We start from the raw sequence: 14,711 nt of genomic DNA on the forward strand, positions 1-14,711 counted from the left end.
GGGAGGGGTTTAAGGGGAGGGGGTTCCCCTCTCCTTTGGAAAATTTTCAAGTGCCTAAGGTGCTTAGATGTAAAATGGTGATACCTAGAAGCACTATTTAAATCAATTTTATTTTCAAAAATGTAGCTTTTTTTAGATGAAATTCACTTACTATACGTGGTTCTTTGAGAGCTTGTGAGTTGCTCATGCTCACACTGTAAGTGTCGTTGTGGCCCTGTAGTTGCCAATTATACGGTCGAAAGAGTGCTAGGCTAGATCGATCTAGCATATTTTTAACAGTGTTTCCACTTTACACTGGCCCACCTGTTCCGTTCTGCGACTGCTCACTTGACTAAATTTTGTTTTTACAATTATTTTACTAATAATGTGGGATATTTTCGAAATTCCTGAACATTTTGACGAATCGGGGACATTTTCGGGGACACTTGTTCATCGGGGACAGCACACTGTAATCGGGGACTGTCCCCGAAAATCGGGGACGTCTGGTCACCTTAAATTAGTTACTACCAGCAGCTTTATGTTTTCCTTTTTTTTCTTTTTCTTTTTTTTTTTCCTTTTTCGTGTGTAAAAATAACACATACTTGTGAGTATATATATCACTGTTAGCATAACAACACACTGATCTGAAGCAGCCAAAAATGCCTGAAGCAGTTCAGTTAGTTTGTGTAAATTTGTGTACATGTTATAGGTACATTGTATCTGCACACTGTTATAAACACATTGGTACTGCCAGTGTTTGAAAGTCAAATTGTAACCAGGTTTTGAAAATAATTTGAATCCATAGAAAGTCTCGACAAAACCAGCTCGAGTTTATACAGTGCAGGAAGGAAACATCAAAGTCAATTTCAATTCTGAGTCACTTTCACAGAATGATTTCAACCATTTACCGGAATTCTACACTTCAATTTAGGGGCAGTAAGGGATTTTTTCTTTTTCTTTGTGTCAACTGTTTTGCCACAAGACCTCAAGTATAATAATACCTGTTAAGAATTGAGTCTTGTTTCTTTGACCAGCTGATGGCTGTATTTGACCACTGGTTATGAATCAAGCTGAAACTGAGGCTAAAGAAATTTGTTGTATAGGGCAGATTAATAAATCATCGCAAGTAGCAAGAAGTGGCTTTGTTGTGAAAACAAAAAATGTTCAATATTGATCGGTTTGCCGTTATCGGCAATGAAGCTAAATTTTATCAATATTACAGGTACTGCAAAAATAAGCCCGATACCGATATCGCAAACGGTAATCCGCGCAACACTAATAATTTTGTCTCTTTGTAGCGGAATCCGATCAAAGTAACATTGGAATTATGTAGCTGAAGGACAAAACTTAGGTCCCCCCTCCACTGACCCTAAGCATAGGTCCCCTACCCATCCCAATGACCCTAAGCTTACTCCTCATGTAGTCAGCAGTCAGCATGGTCATTATACCTCATCAAGTCCCCTTTTTCTTCAGCCAGATTTATGAAAAGTATTGTTGTCACAAAGTTTACATTTACTAACATCCACCGATTACACCACTACCCTCAGGCTCCTTTAATTTAAACTTTTACCGTTCAGGGAATAATTTTGCGTTCAAAATTTTTCTGAGCAGTTTTGAAGGCCGTAGACTTTGTCTCTTATAAAATACTATGGTTCGTCTGTACTGAAAACTGCTATATACCTTTTTTTTGTACTTGTATAGCAGTGTTTATACCATCTCCGGTAGCATTTTTGCCGCTGCGGTCCTGGATCAATTCTTTCTCCTGCGGTTTTACTAACCGACACATCCTTCGTATCCCTTGAAACAGCCGTGAGCACCCAGACACACTACTGGATAAGTATTATCACAAATAAAATTGCAATGGGTTTTGCTGATCACATCAGGGGTTTGCTTAATATCACAGTTTGTAGTAGATAACGTTAAGCCTTTGCCTTAAGGCAAACCCATGGTAGAGACTACTATGTACATGTATTGCCATTGTAGAGTAGGTTCATAATGTGCTCCCCCTGATTAAAGGAGTATATCCAAATGAAAAAACTCTAATCCTGCTACTACCGAAAGCCACTGGTTGAAAGCAGACTCTAGTGATCTGGTGTATTTCCTCAGATAGTAAGAATGAGTTCACGAACTCCCTTTCGGTCATGGTATGGAGTGCATTCGCCGGTCATGGCATGGTATAAAATTTGTAATAACAATGCACAAAAGGCCTCATGTTTGGATCGTAGCAGGGATCTGGTAGGAGGTAAACTGAGCCGCAGAAAAAAGATCCTGCTAAGATCAGAACTTGCGGCCCTCTAACCTGTGTATATTTACCAACACAGGTTTTTTTTTGCAGTAGGTTAGCGGTTTGTTTATATATGGTCATCTTCTTCTCTCTGTTGTAATGTGTTATTGGTAAAAGAATTTAAGCATAATTGTGGTGAGGTGAGTTTGTGTAAAACACATTTCTATGTTTTTGTTTGTATCCCTGGTATGCATCCTTGAGAGCTGAGGCATAGCCTTGCCTATAAACATGTGACATGTGGGCTGTGAGAGTGCAGGTAGAGGGAGTGGGGAGGGGCATGGCGGGAACCGGTTGGGTGCAGGAGGCCATTTAGTATGGTTTATCAAGAACCAATAATAGTGTCATACATCAACTCTTCAAAATGATAAAAAAAAAATTTTTAAAAACCCCTTATATATGGCTTTGGATAAAACTATTAACTATTCTTTGGTCTTATTTACAGTTTTGCATATTGCTAACCTTGTTTTTGTCTCTAGAATGAAAAGTCAAGAGGAAAATGTTATATTTTTTCAGGTGCAATTCTGCATTCAATTCCTATGCACCGTCGTCGACCATACTCTTCACTGACTTCTCCTTATATAATGCACACTGTGTGCAGCTCAGATATCATACAATTTACTGGACTTCTTCACCCCGCAGACTGCTTTAAGCCTTCACACACAGACATTCAGAAGTCATGTGGTTCCATTGGTTTGAGATAGTCGACGCCAGTTAAGGATTAACCTAATTAACTTCCAGCTTTTCACAGCACACTTGGGTGTTCTCAGCCTAAACTAGCCACCTTAATCTGAATCAACAAGCAAATTACGTTTCCTCTCACTCTTACTCGCTCTCTCCCCGCTCACCAGAGCAAGAGAGATCTCATCCATGTACTTTTATGTTTTATTTCTTTCTTTCCTTCTAGGGCCTGCGGTTAACAACCTTCCCCTTAAAACAAAATTAAGTGTGGCATGTCGGGAATAACTAAATGTTAATTGAGGCGCCCTAAACATTCAACTTTCTTGCAAGATTGTGTCAACAATATCTTTTGAAATTACTTAACTCGTTTTTTTTCTCTCTCGCTCATATCGCTTCTTCCTTCTTCTTCCTTTTTTTTTTTTTTTTTTTTTTTGCAACTGAATTTTTTTTTTCCTCCGTTAATAATTACGCCATGACTAATTCTGCTCTGTCGCCCAATCAACTGAATTATGCAAATTGGGAGCTGACAGCCCGCCGCTCTGCGGTTTAACAGTCTGCATACGAATGAAGAAAGTGACAAACTCTCAAATTTTTTATTTCCATTTTAATCACTCTTTGGCTGAGGGAGGAAATTTGGCTCTTTTTTGGCTCTCTCATCTCTTAAAAGGGAAGTAGTATTTTTGGAGGGCTATAATGTGTGAAAGTAGTTTTTGGTATGAATATTTCAACACATTTGTATGATTGGCTATCTAGATTTGGGTTTTTTATAGCTGTATTTAAATTGTGTTGAATATAATACAGTCTGATGGCACAGAGCTGAGAACAAGAAAATGTCAATTCATACTTTTAAAAAAAAAATTCTGTTACTATTTTTTGTTTCAACAACTTTGCCCAAGGAACGATGGAATTCATAAATTGTTTTGCAACTAATAGAAAAAAGAAAGGAAAAAGTTTTTACATTTAATTTGTGGGACACAGAATATCTTGTATGGGAATAAACAGCAAATTTAGTTAAATGGTTGTTAGATATCTTAGTCCACATTTTACGTTACGAATCAGACCGTAGATTTCGATGTTGGGCATTAAATTTGTTTCGAGACCCCCCTCCCCCGTTCCCTTATGTGCTAACATGAGACCCGTGCCAGGTATCAGACCCAGTGTTTGCCATGACCGTACCCGAAGTTGAGCTTTCTTTGCGACAAGAAAAGGCACAAACCATATGCTGTATGATGTGCAGTGCTTCTACTAATGCTTACTACTATTGTGTCAAATTATGCATATAAAAACCAAAGACAGGAAGTTAAAGGCGACTGCTGACTAAGAGAGACATTCACACAAACGTAACACAGTTCTAACGTAAACAGGGCCTAGGTTTGATTGCGGCGTAATATCTAATTATCTGTGAATATGAAAGTTAAACATTCACCGTAAAAAAATATCCTTAAAATATGTATATCATCCTCGTCAGTCTTTCACTGGGACAATTTTATCAGTTCTTTTTTCTTCATTTTCATTTTTTTTTGATCATTTCTTTTTTCTTCATTTTCATTTTTTTTTATTTCATTTCTTCTTTCTTACTTCCTGGATTAGAGAATATGCTCTCTATTACAGAAAATCTCAATTGGGTTTAATTTTCTACTGGGAAATGCAAAACATAAAAAAAAAGGGAGTAAAATTGATAATTTATGGATTTCCGTTTTTGGTAATAAATTTTTGTTTTATTCATTATTCTATTTATTTTCAAGATTCCATCGATGCTATCCCACATATCTACAGGCTGATCACTCAGTTCTGGCTCTGTTGTAAAGATGAGAATCAACACACCGAACCAAGTGAAGAACTCATCGGTAAGATCATAATTATAAAGATCGAGAGATTGGACTAAAATTGGTGAGCCAGTCGTAGTTTGGATAATGAAAAATGTTGTCAGTCACTTGTAAGTCAGCAGTAGTGTGTAACCTCAATGTAAACTGGTAAGTCACTTGCAGTGGGTAATACCAACATTTAAAGGCAATTATCACTAGTAGCAGGTATACAATTATGGGTAATAAGTGGGGTAAAGTCACTAGTATTGGGTAATTCCCAATTAAATGGGTAAGTCACTTGCAGTGGGCAATACCAACATTTAAAGGCATATATCACTAGTAGCAGGTTATACATGTACGGGTAATAAGTGGGTAAAGTCACTAGTATTGGGTAATCCCCAATTAAATGGATAAGTCACTTGCAGTGGGAAAATCACTTCCAGTGGGTGAGTCACTTGCAGAGGGCAATACCAACATTTAAAGGCAATTATCACTAGTAGCAGGTATACATATATGGGTAATAAGTTGGTAAAGTCACTAGTATTGGGTAATTCCCAATTCGATGGGTAAGTCACTTGCAGTGGGTAAGTCACTTGCAGTGGGTAATACTAACATTTAAAGGCATTTATCGCTAGTAGCAGGTATACATATATGGGTAATAAATGGGTAGAGTCACTGGTTTTGGGTAATTCCCAATTTAATGGGTAAGTCACTTGCAGTGGGTAAATCACTTGCAGTGGGTGAGTCACTTGCAGAGGGCAATACCAACATTTAAAGGCAATTATCACTAGTAGCAGGTATACATATATGGGTAATAAGTTGGTAAAGTCACTAGTATTGGGTAATTCCCAATTCGATGGGTAAGTCACTTGCAGTGGGTAATACCAACATTTAAAGGCATTTATCGCTAGTAGCAGGTATACATATATGGGTAATAAATGGGTAGAGTCACTGGTTTTGGGTAATTCCCAATTTAATGGGTAAGTCACTTGTGGTGGGTAATACCAACATTTAAGGCATTTATCACTAGTAGCAGGTATACATATATGGGTAATAATGGGTAAGTAGCTAGTGATGGGTAACTTCTAAGAAATAGGTATGTAGCTACTAATGAGTAACTCCCTAAGAACTGGGTATGTAGCTATGAATGGGTAACTCCCAAGTGGAGTGCCATTGTAAGAGGCTATGTTACTAGTAATGGGTAACTTCCTCAGAAATGGGTTGCTACTAGTAATGGGTAACTCCCTAAGAAATGGGTAAGTAGCTAGTATTAGGTAACTCCCTATGAACTGGGTATGTAGCTATGAATGGGTAACTCCCAAGTGGACTGCCATTGTAAGAGGCTTTGTTACTAGTAAGAGGTAACTCCCTAAGAAATGGGTTTGTAACTTGTAAAGGGTAACTCCCAAAAAAATGGGTTTGTTACTAGTAATGGGTAACTCCCTAAGATATGAGTTTTTTACTAGTAATGGGTAACTCCCTCAGAAATGGGTAAGTAGCTAGTAATGGGTAACTCCCTAAGAAATGGGTATGTAGCTAGTAATGGATAACTCCCAAGTGGAGTGCCATTGTAAAAGGCTTTGTTACTAGCAATGGGTAACTTCATAACAAATGGATATTTCACCTGTAGTGGTTAACTCAAAGGTCAATGAGTAAAGTCGCTTGTAGCGGGTAATGCCAACATGAATGGCTTTTATTAGTAGTAGCAGGTAATATCCTGATACATGGGGATAAAGTCTTAAAAGTATTGGACTTTTCCCAATGCAATAGGCAAGTCCTTGGTCGTGGGCAATGTTTTGTAAATGGTTTTCACCATAATGGATATAATTCTTTATGAAATGGGGACTAGTAACTTCACATTTTAATGGGTAAGTCACTAGTGGTGAATCCTTTGTTCATGGGTTAATGCACTTATGGTTGAATAGCTCCAATTGGGTAATGGATAATAACTCACTAGCAAATTGGCGAGCGGGTTGAAAGCGGGTAACCAGTTTAGCACAAGAAGGTAACTTTTTAGTTGACATAAATGTGAAGTGAAATATGTCAACCCTGTGGATAAATAAAAACAGTGATGCTCTTTCTCTGTCTTGTAGATGAATGTGTACTACTTGCCAGCTACGTTCAGGTACCATGTTGGGAATTCTTTCCGGTCACAGAAGGTTGGTAGCCATTCTCACTTTCTCTCCCCCCTCCCCTCCCCCTGTAGATCCCATACTGCTCACAAAGCACCTTTAATCTCTGAAGTTATGATGTCGTGGTCTCTTCCAACCAACACTTAACCCCAACCTACAAACCCAGTCACCGACCACGAGCCAATCACCAACCTCGCCACAATCGTCAATTTTGCTTTTATGTGAAGTGCTTTGTGCTTATGTTGATGTAAAGCTTGTACACAACATAAGTTGTAAAAGTAGCATACACATGTGTACCTTACAGATTGATTTTGTAGAGTAACGTAGGTAATGGTTTAGCTATGTAATTATCAAATATTGAGTTACAGCAATATGTATCAACATCGTACATCCAGAGCAGTGCTCCAAAATCCAACACTTTGAGACACGTTTGCTCGCTAAGCTTTAAACGATGGTCCGATGCGTTAATATCAAATTCACATTGTGTGATGGGCAGCACAAGGAAACTACACAACGGCATATCTGATCATTGCATCCTTCATTCACGCACAACAGTGAAATTTTAAAAGTAACGGCTGAAACATGATTGCATTCTGTATATCAAAATCATACAATGGTAGTGAAGTGAGGTCCACCATGTACATTTGGTTTCAATCAAATTACTATTGTGTACAATTTGGTATGAAAGATAATTTGTCATGCTTTCATGAAATTACATTATGTTTCCTTATGTAACATAATAATGCATTACATTACTTAGCTACATTACTTTACATTAAATTGTGTTAAATTGTATTAAATTATAGTGATCATAATACATATTTCATTGTATTGTATGATAATGTATTACATTACATGATATTACATTTATACAGTACAAATGCAAACCAAGCTAGATATTTGATATATTCATTATGCCTTTTTTAATTTCATCACTGTGTCAATTTTATTGCACCATATTCGTATGAAAGTTAACCACCCACCGTTTGGCATTATCTACAAAAGTTCAAACCTGCCGGTCTGTGACACCACCTAAATTTTTTATATTTGCAGGTATCCTAGGCAAGCTACACAGCCCTCATGGCAGCAGGAATTTCCAGTTTGACACTGGCCCTGGCTCATTGATCAGCATTGTCACATTTGGGATGGGCCCGGAGAAATTCACGCGGTCCACAATGGACATGCTGGACAGGAACCACACCAAGACGGATATAATATCCGGTCGGTTCATCGGTACATTTCCTTCTCAAGAACTGAGGAGGTGTTCTAGGTAAGAGTGAGGAGTGGTGGCGACTGCCATACGGTTGTCATGCTATTGCTATGCTATTGCTATATTGTTCTCATTACTGTTGTTAATGTATTGTTATTCTAATTGTGTGCCATCTTTGAAACGATTATTACCAAGACATGCTCTGTAGTGCTTGAAACAAGTGTGAAAAAAAATCTCATGGACAAACAAAAAAAATAATTTATCATTCCTTTCTTGAAATGAAAAATAGACTGTCTGAACAGTCTGGACATGTAAGACTTAATTATTATTCACAGGGCAAACAAGTTTTTGTTGGTCCCCCCCCCCCAGTCTGTTTAAGATATTGCCAACTTTTCTTTGGGTAACTTTTCAAAAGCTTCCCTCTGTCAGTACTAAGGGGGGGGTGGGGGTGATTACCCACCTGCCACTCCATAATTCATATAAGAATTTATGACAAGTTGATTTATCTTGTTGATCATCCTAACTGCAAGCCACAAAGGAAGATAAACTTTGTCAAGAGACATCACTTGACTTCTCCCTTCAAGATTATGAAGGGTGCTCGACTGTTTAAAGCATGTTTGAGTCCATTATGTTTCATTACGTGACAAACCATGCCCTGGTTGGGCCATTCAACCTTGCTTGATACTTCCTTGTGAATGCCTCCTGGACATTCCAAAGTCAGATAAATGGTTTCTGTTCGCATTTTTTTTTCTTTTTTTTTTTGGTCATATTATTTGGTTTTTGTTTTATTTGTTTGAGGTCTACAATTCACCACAAAGCATTATCCAAACTTCTTCAGTTATTTTAGGCCTCAGAAGGGTGCACTTTGTAAGGAGTTTGTTTATAGAAACACAATCAGAGCAAAGAGGATTTAACCTGGTAAAAGACAGACATCATGAAATGATATGAATCATTTAACTGAGGGGTGGGATGGGGGGGGGTGGGTTTAAAGCAGTTCTCCAGATTGTAATTTAAGTAATTTTCAAATCCTGTGTCGAAGTAGAGTTGATGAAGTTGGCAAGCCAAGTTTCATTTCAAAATAAAAAATTATCGTCTTTGAATGATCACTTAATAACAGCAGGTTAAGCTGGGAACATTGATTCTTGACCTACTTAATTGTGGCCCCAATTTGAGCATTTATTTTTTGGTGTGGGTGCTAATTTTTGTAATTAAAAAAAAAATTAAAATGGGTAAAATATTTAAAATGTTCTAATTTTTTTTTTTTAAATAACAAAATTAAATGGTTCCATTCTCAACATTTTGTCACCCAGAAACTCATGATAATAGTATTAATCATATATGAAACGTGAATTGGATTTTGGTTTACACAGATTATCATTACTTAAATGAAACTTGACTAGTGATGGAACAAAATTTCCCCTCCACCTACCCCCCTCCATCCCCCAAAGAGCAAGGCAAAGTTAATCAAAATGAACTCAATAAGATGCTTCAAGATAATGTGGATCCACGAACAGAGATTACCCCACCCCTCCCTTTCCTCCTGAAGAGCAAGACAAAATTAACATGGTAAGATACTCCAAGAGAATGATGGATACACAAACAGAGACGACCCCCCCCCCCCAAAGAGCAAGTTAACCAAATTAGCATGGTAAGATGCTTTAAGAGAATTGTGGATCCACATAGGAGACCAGCCTCCCCCCATCAAAAACAGCTGTCAAACAGAGTGGTAGAGGCACTTGAAAACCATTTATCAGCCAAGGTCAAAGGTTATGTCTATAGAACAGTTTAGACATATCACACCTGCTTCTACTGTAGACATATGTGGACATAATTCATTTTCAGCCATTTAAAAAGGTTCAGTCAGCATTATAAGAATTAGAACAACTGTTTTCACATTTTTTTTTCTTGATTGGGTTGGTGGGCAAGGAAGGGAGGGGGAGTGGGCAGGGGGTGGGGAGAGGGTGGGAGGGGTGTGGGAGGGGAAGGGTTGGTTAGGAGAGGAAAGAATTTTGTACAGCAGTAGCTCTTGAGTGCAGACAGAGCTTCCCTTATCCACGATAAGAGTTCTGATCCCGATGAGATGTAAGCTACATTAAATACCACAGACGTGTGTGGTAAATGTTCATCTGCGGAAATAAACATATAGCGCTGGTGCTTGAATCATTTTCCATGAACTTCCTCACACGTGGCGACAAAATGAAGACGTTGCCTTATTGGTCTGACATCTATTTTGTCAAAAGTCCTATCATCTATCTAGGTCAGTTTCTGAATTAGTGTAGCATAGGGCTATGATTTATGTTGTTGCTCTATGCGATAAGTGATGTACAAAAACTCAACCAGACAAGAAGATTGGGGGGGGGGGGAAGGGGCTGTGAGTCAGTGAAGGGGTAGGATATGGAAGGGGGAGGGGGTGAGTCAGTGAAGGGATAGGATATGGAAGGATGGTTTTGCGATGGGTGCCCCAGAATGACAGTCTTGGGCAGCACCGTGTACCCTGACAATAATAACCGAAGGATGGCTTTAAAATGTTTTCCTTTTGTCTCAGGTGCTCCAGTCTGTCCCTGCTTCCAACCCCAGAACAGCTCTCCGTCTCCAAGCCGTGGGAACACAACTGGGTCAGAACTTGCATCTGCGGTGGGCTCTGGAAGAGGGTCTTAAAAAAGTGATGGCGGGATGACGCCAGCCCGAAGCGAAGAAATACCCGAGAAGCTCTTTTACGGAGTTATCGAAGCCGAAAGTCAGGTGATGTCAACCCAATTGCAATCTGAGGACACGTTCATGAGGAAACGAACGAAGATGTCTGTCCATCCAAGTGCCAGAGAGATAAGAGATAAAGTGCCAAAGGCAGAATGATACTTTTCAACTGTTAATGACCTCACCGTGTCCTTTTCCTCGGGAGGACCGATAGAAAGCCAATATCAGATCGTCTGTAAAGACCCGACGACGACAAAGACGAGAGTCATTCATGGCTGTGTGCTTCCTGCCAGGAAGCTGTTGTCAAACGTGTAACAATGAGGCAGGAACCTGTTAGCAGTGATTCAAAACGATTGCAACATATTAAAAGCTACATCTGTCTAGTCACCATTTCCTACAAGAAGTCTCTCTCTCAGAGTACCCCCCAAAAAATGTTCTGTATTGGAATGTTCAAAATGCTTTTTCAGAGGGTCTCATATGTATATATTTTCAACAGTAATGTATATGCTTTTTTTCAGGCTGTGTATTCGGTTGCTCGATAGTTTTAAGTCTCAATACGTGTTCGATGATGAATTTCGGAACACAATCTTCCGAAGCAGATTCAATGTTTTTTTTTTATTCTAAACGCACTCTGACCAGGTGGGTTTAATGGAGAAAAGCTGACGCAATCGAAAAAAAAATATTTTCTGTTGCCGTTATGGGGCGAACGATTTACCGTAAAGTCACTGCAACCGCCCTTATCAGCATGTTCATTGCAAAAACGTAACCTATATTTTCTCATATCGGCCACTTGTTTTACCCCAATTCCACGGAGGATATGTCTGAAAACACCTGTTTATTCATTACAATGGAAGGAAATGACACAATTTTCACAAGCTACATCGGTGAGACTGAAAGAAATATACTATTATTTCAAGAGAAGGGACTTGAGACAGGCTAATCGTGGAAGCAAAAGTAGTCCTAGGCCTAACGGTCCTAAATAAAAAACAGAGAGATTTGATTGGTGCATGATCTGTTGGGTGGGGCTTGCAAATTTTGATTGAAGTTTGTAGAATCTACTGTCTTGTTAATATATCTGGCGAATTTTATTCAGCTCAAAATGTTTAACGACAGATAACTCAGACAACGACAGATAAAAATAATGAATATTGATATGGAAATTGCATAGAACGGTGTCATTTTCACTGAGATTTTAGTGCAGTAAGCTGGAAAGGTCAAAGATTTTAAATTTGGCAAACACGTACTGAGACTTTAAATACCCATAGGTCGGGAAAAAAATATCATACAAGTTTTCAAATTTGACCCAACTGTTGTCCATTTCCGATTTTGAGTACCATTTTAAGTCTTTTGCACCTCTCTGTGCAAAAAACAGTAGTATTTTTGCACTCTGATCTGCATTTTTGTTTTAAGTTCAAAGAAGCTATTCTTTGCAGGACATTAAACTTCCGACCTGCTTTTACCTCTAAAAAGAATTTGGGTTCTTCCTTCATGTACGTACCATCGTAAATTCATATCCATGCAGGCGGTGGTCGTGATGTTATCAGTGTATTTTGGTTTACTTTGGCGAGGATGTCAGCAATCACTGGTAGCAATACGGTCACCATTTATTGCATCTACAATGTATTGTGTAAACTGTTGTCAGTTTCCTTTCTCAAAGACCTTTTCTTTGACATCTTGATAATATCATTGGTAAGCATTGCCAGCCCAGTGGCCAGCTATCAGAAGATGTTGACAGTCGGCAGTGTTCAAGTAAACCGAAAGTTTCCTTTAATACCAGAGACGGACAAAGTGTTTTTCCTTAACGTCCGTTCTTTTTAAACTTTTTTATCTGCTGTTCAACAGATGTGATATCCTTGTGTAGCTTAAATATTATACATTTGATAACGAATTTCAAGTAATGTGAATCATCAATTAATGGTTAAGGGGAGCTTGAAACATAGCCAGATTGAGGAGCCCCCCCCCCCCCATCGTTAAAAATGTCTTCATCTCTTTCAAATGTTATTGGACATTTTATGATAAGGCAGTGAGGGCATATGAATGGTTACTTCGATAGCCAACAAGATAGTAGCAACCATATAGGTATGCACTCACTGCTTTAAACTTCAGATTTATTTAAGCGATGAAGGCATTTGTACGATGGGGTGTTTGGTTGGTGGTGGGAGGGGTAGTGGGGGGGGGAGGCTCCTCAATCATGTCACCTGTCAGTGACATTTATTTGCATATATGCAAATAATAACAACTTGCTCCAGAGTGCCTATAGGGTTGCAAAATTTGCTAATGCTTATACCACTATATACTGTCCTCTCACATCATGCTTCAAAGCACTCTTACTGACAGTACGAACAGTACCTAAACCTTTATTCTGCCTGAAACATGATATTCATACTGTAAGTACCAGTGCTTTGAAGCCATTTTCTCTATTGCTTGCTACGACAGGTGGTGTTTAACATTTAATGGGGGACACAAACTCAACCATCATCTTTGTGAAGAACAACACCCCCAAAACAAAATGTTCTGCTTGGTAGATATCTTAGTTTAAAGTTGTACCTAGGAGCTGTCATTTTGTTAATCTATGATGTCACATTGCCACTAGAATCAGAAACATTTTACTTCTTCACAGCTCAACCCGGGTTTGGGACAGGTTGACGAAGATCATTGAACCAGGTTTGGGACCGGTTGATACACTTCAAACCAAGTTTGGGAGAGGTTGACACAGTTCAAACCAAGTTTGGGAGAGGTTGACACAGTTCAAACCGGGTTTGGGAGAGGTTGACACACCTCAAGCCGGATTTGGGATATGTTGACACAGATCGAACCGGGTTTGGGACAGGTTGACACAGATCAAACCAGTTTTTGGATAGGTTGATACAGATCAAACCGGATTTGGGACATGTTGACACAGATCAAACCGGGTTTGGGACAGGTTGACACAGATCAAAACAGGTTTTGGACAGGTTGACACAGATCAAACCGGGTTTTGGAATGTTGACACAGATCAAACCGGGTTTGGGACAGGTTGATACAGAATAATTGGTAGTGATTCACAATGATCTGTGACAGTCTTTTGTTGTATATAAACAGTCAGGAAAGAAAAGAAATAAAACCATTATGTCAATATGGTCTGAAATAATGTTTTTTTTTATTTAATCTGATAAAATATACAAACAATATTGAAATCTCTGATACTTTACAATACTTACAATAGGTAAGTTATATATGTCTTGTCAACAGGCACAACATTTAAGACATACAAATATGGAATTTACTTTTACTTTGAAACTCCTCAGAAAATACCCCACTTCACTTGATGAAAGCCAGCCTAAAGATAACAACTTGAACACTTAGGGTGCAGAGTTTAGTCATTTAAAATGTCACAGAGCATTAGAATATAACATTCGTTGAGGATTAAAAATCCTGACAAAATATGCAATTGTAGGACTTTTGAATGGTAGATGAAGAAGGTGCACATTGTGGGACTATCCAACAGGCAGATAAGGCAAGTGCCCCCCCCCCCATAGTCAAGGGGCAATTGTGAAAACTCCTAGGCAAGATATTCCTTTCTTTTCTGGTTGTAGCTGTAACACTTTTCGTGAGGAGGGAGGGAGAACAGTCTTAGCCTTAGTGAACCAGAGGGTGATCATTTATTATCCAGTTTTTGGGAAAGTTGAATCTCCCAGGAGAATATATCACCAAACCAGCCAAACTGGATTAGTTTCTTCACATTTTTAATGCTAAATAAGGGCCATAACTAATGTGCCTTAATATTTCAGCAAACGGAGAACTGGGTGGGTGTGTAGGGATGGGGAGGGGTAGCAACTGTACTCAGCCGTGATTTAGAGGATGTCTTCAGACAGTTATGTAGATATGTTAGAGCTTATTCTGGAATTCTCCTGTGAGGCTACATTGGTGACTCAAGTGAAGACTCATTT

At 38.8% G+C, this 14,711-nt stretch overlaps 1 protein-coding gene across 5 annotated transcripts in view; it reads left to right on the forward strand.

Annotated features, from left to right (window-relative positions):
- LOC139958508 (mediator of RNA polymerase II transcription subunit 16-like) overlaps window positions 1–13,899 on the forward strand; it is a 43,444-nt gene extending 29,545 nt beyond the window's left edge. For 2 of the 5 annotated variants that reach the window (XM_071955611.1, XM_071955612.1), the window contains 4 exons: window positions 4,687–4,788; window positions 6,840–6,905; window positions 7,932–8,148; window positions 10,634–13,899. In XM_071955611.1, the coding sequence (XP_071811712.1) occupies window positions 4,687–4,788; window positions 6,840–6,905; window positions 7,932–8,148; window positions 10,634–10,754 (506 nt within the window). In that variant the 3' untranslated portion in view covers window positions 10,755–13,899. The remainder of the gene's footprint in view (window positions 1–4,686; window positions 4,789–6,839; window positions 6,906–7,931; window positions 8,149–10,633) is intronic. The other 3 variants (XR_011789816.1, XR_011789817.1, XR_011789818.1) reach the window with 3 other exon arrangements.
- The last annotated feature ends 812 nt before the right edge of the window (window positions 13,900–14,711 follow it).

Source organism: Apostichopus japonicus, chromosome 18, assembly GCF_037975245.1.
Source record: "Apostichopus japonicus isolate 1M-3 chromosome 18, ASM3797524v1, whole genome shotgun sequence".
Classification (NCBI taxonomy): domain Eukaryota; kingdom Metazoa; phylum Echinodermata; class Holothuroidea; order Aspidochirotida; family Stichopodidae; genus Apostichopus; species Apostichopus japonicus.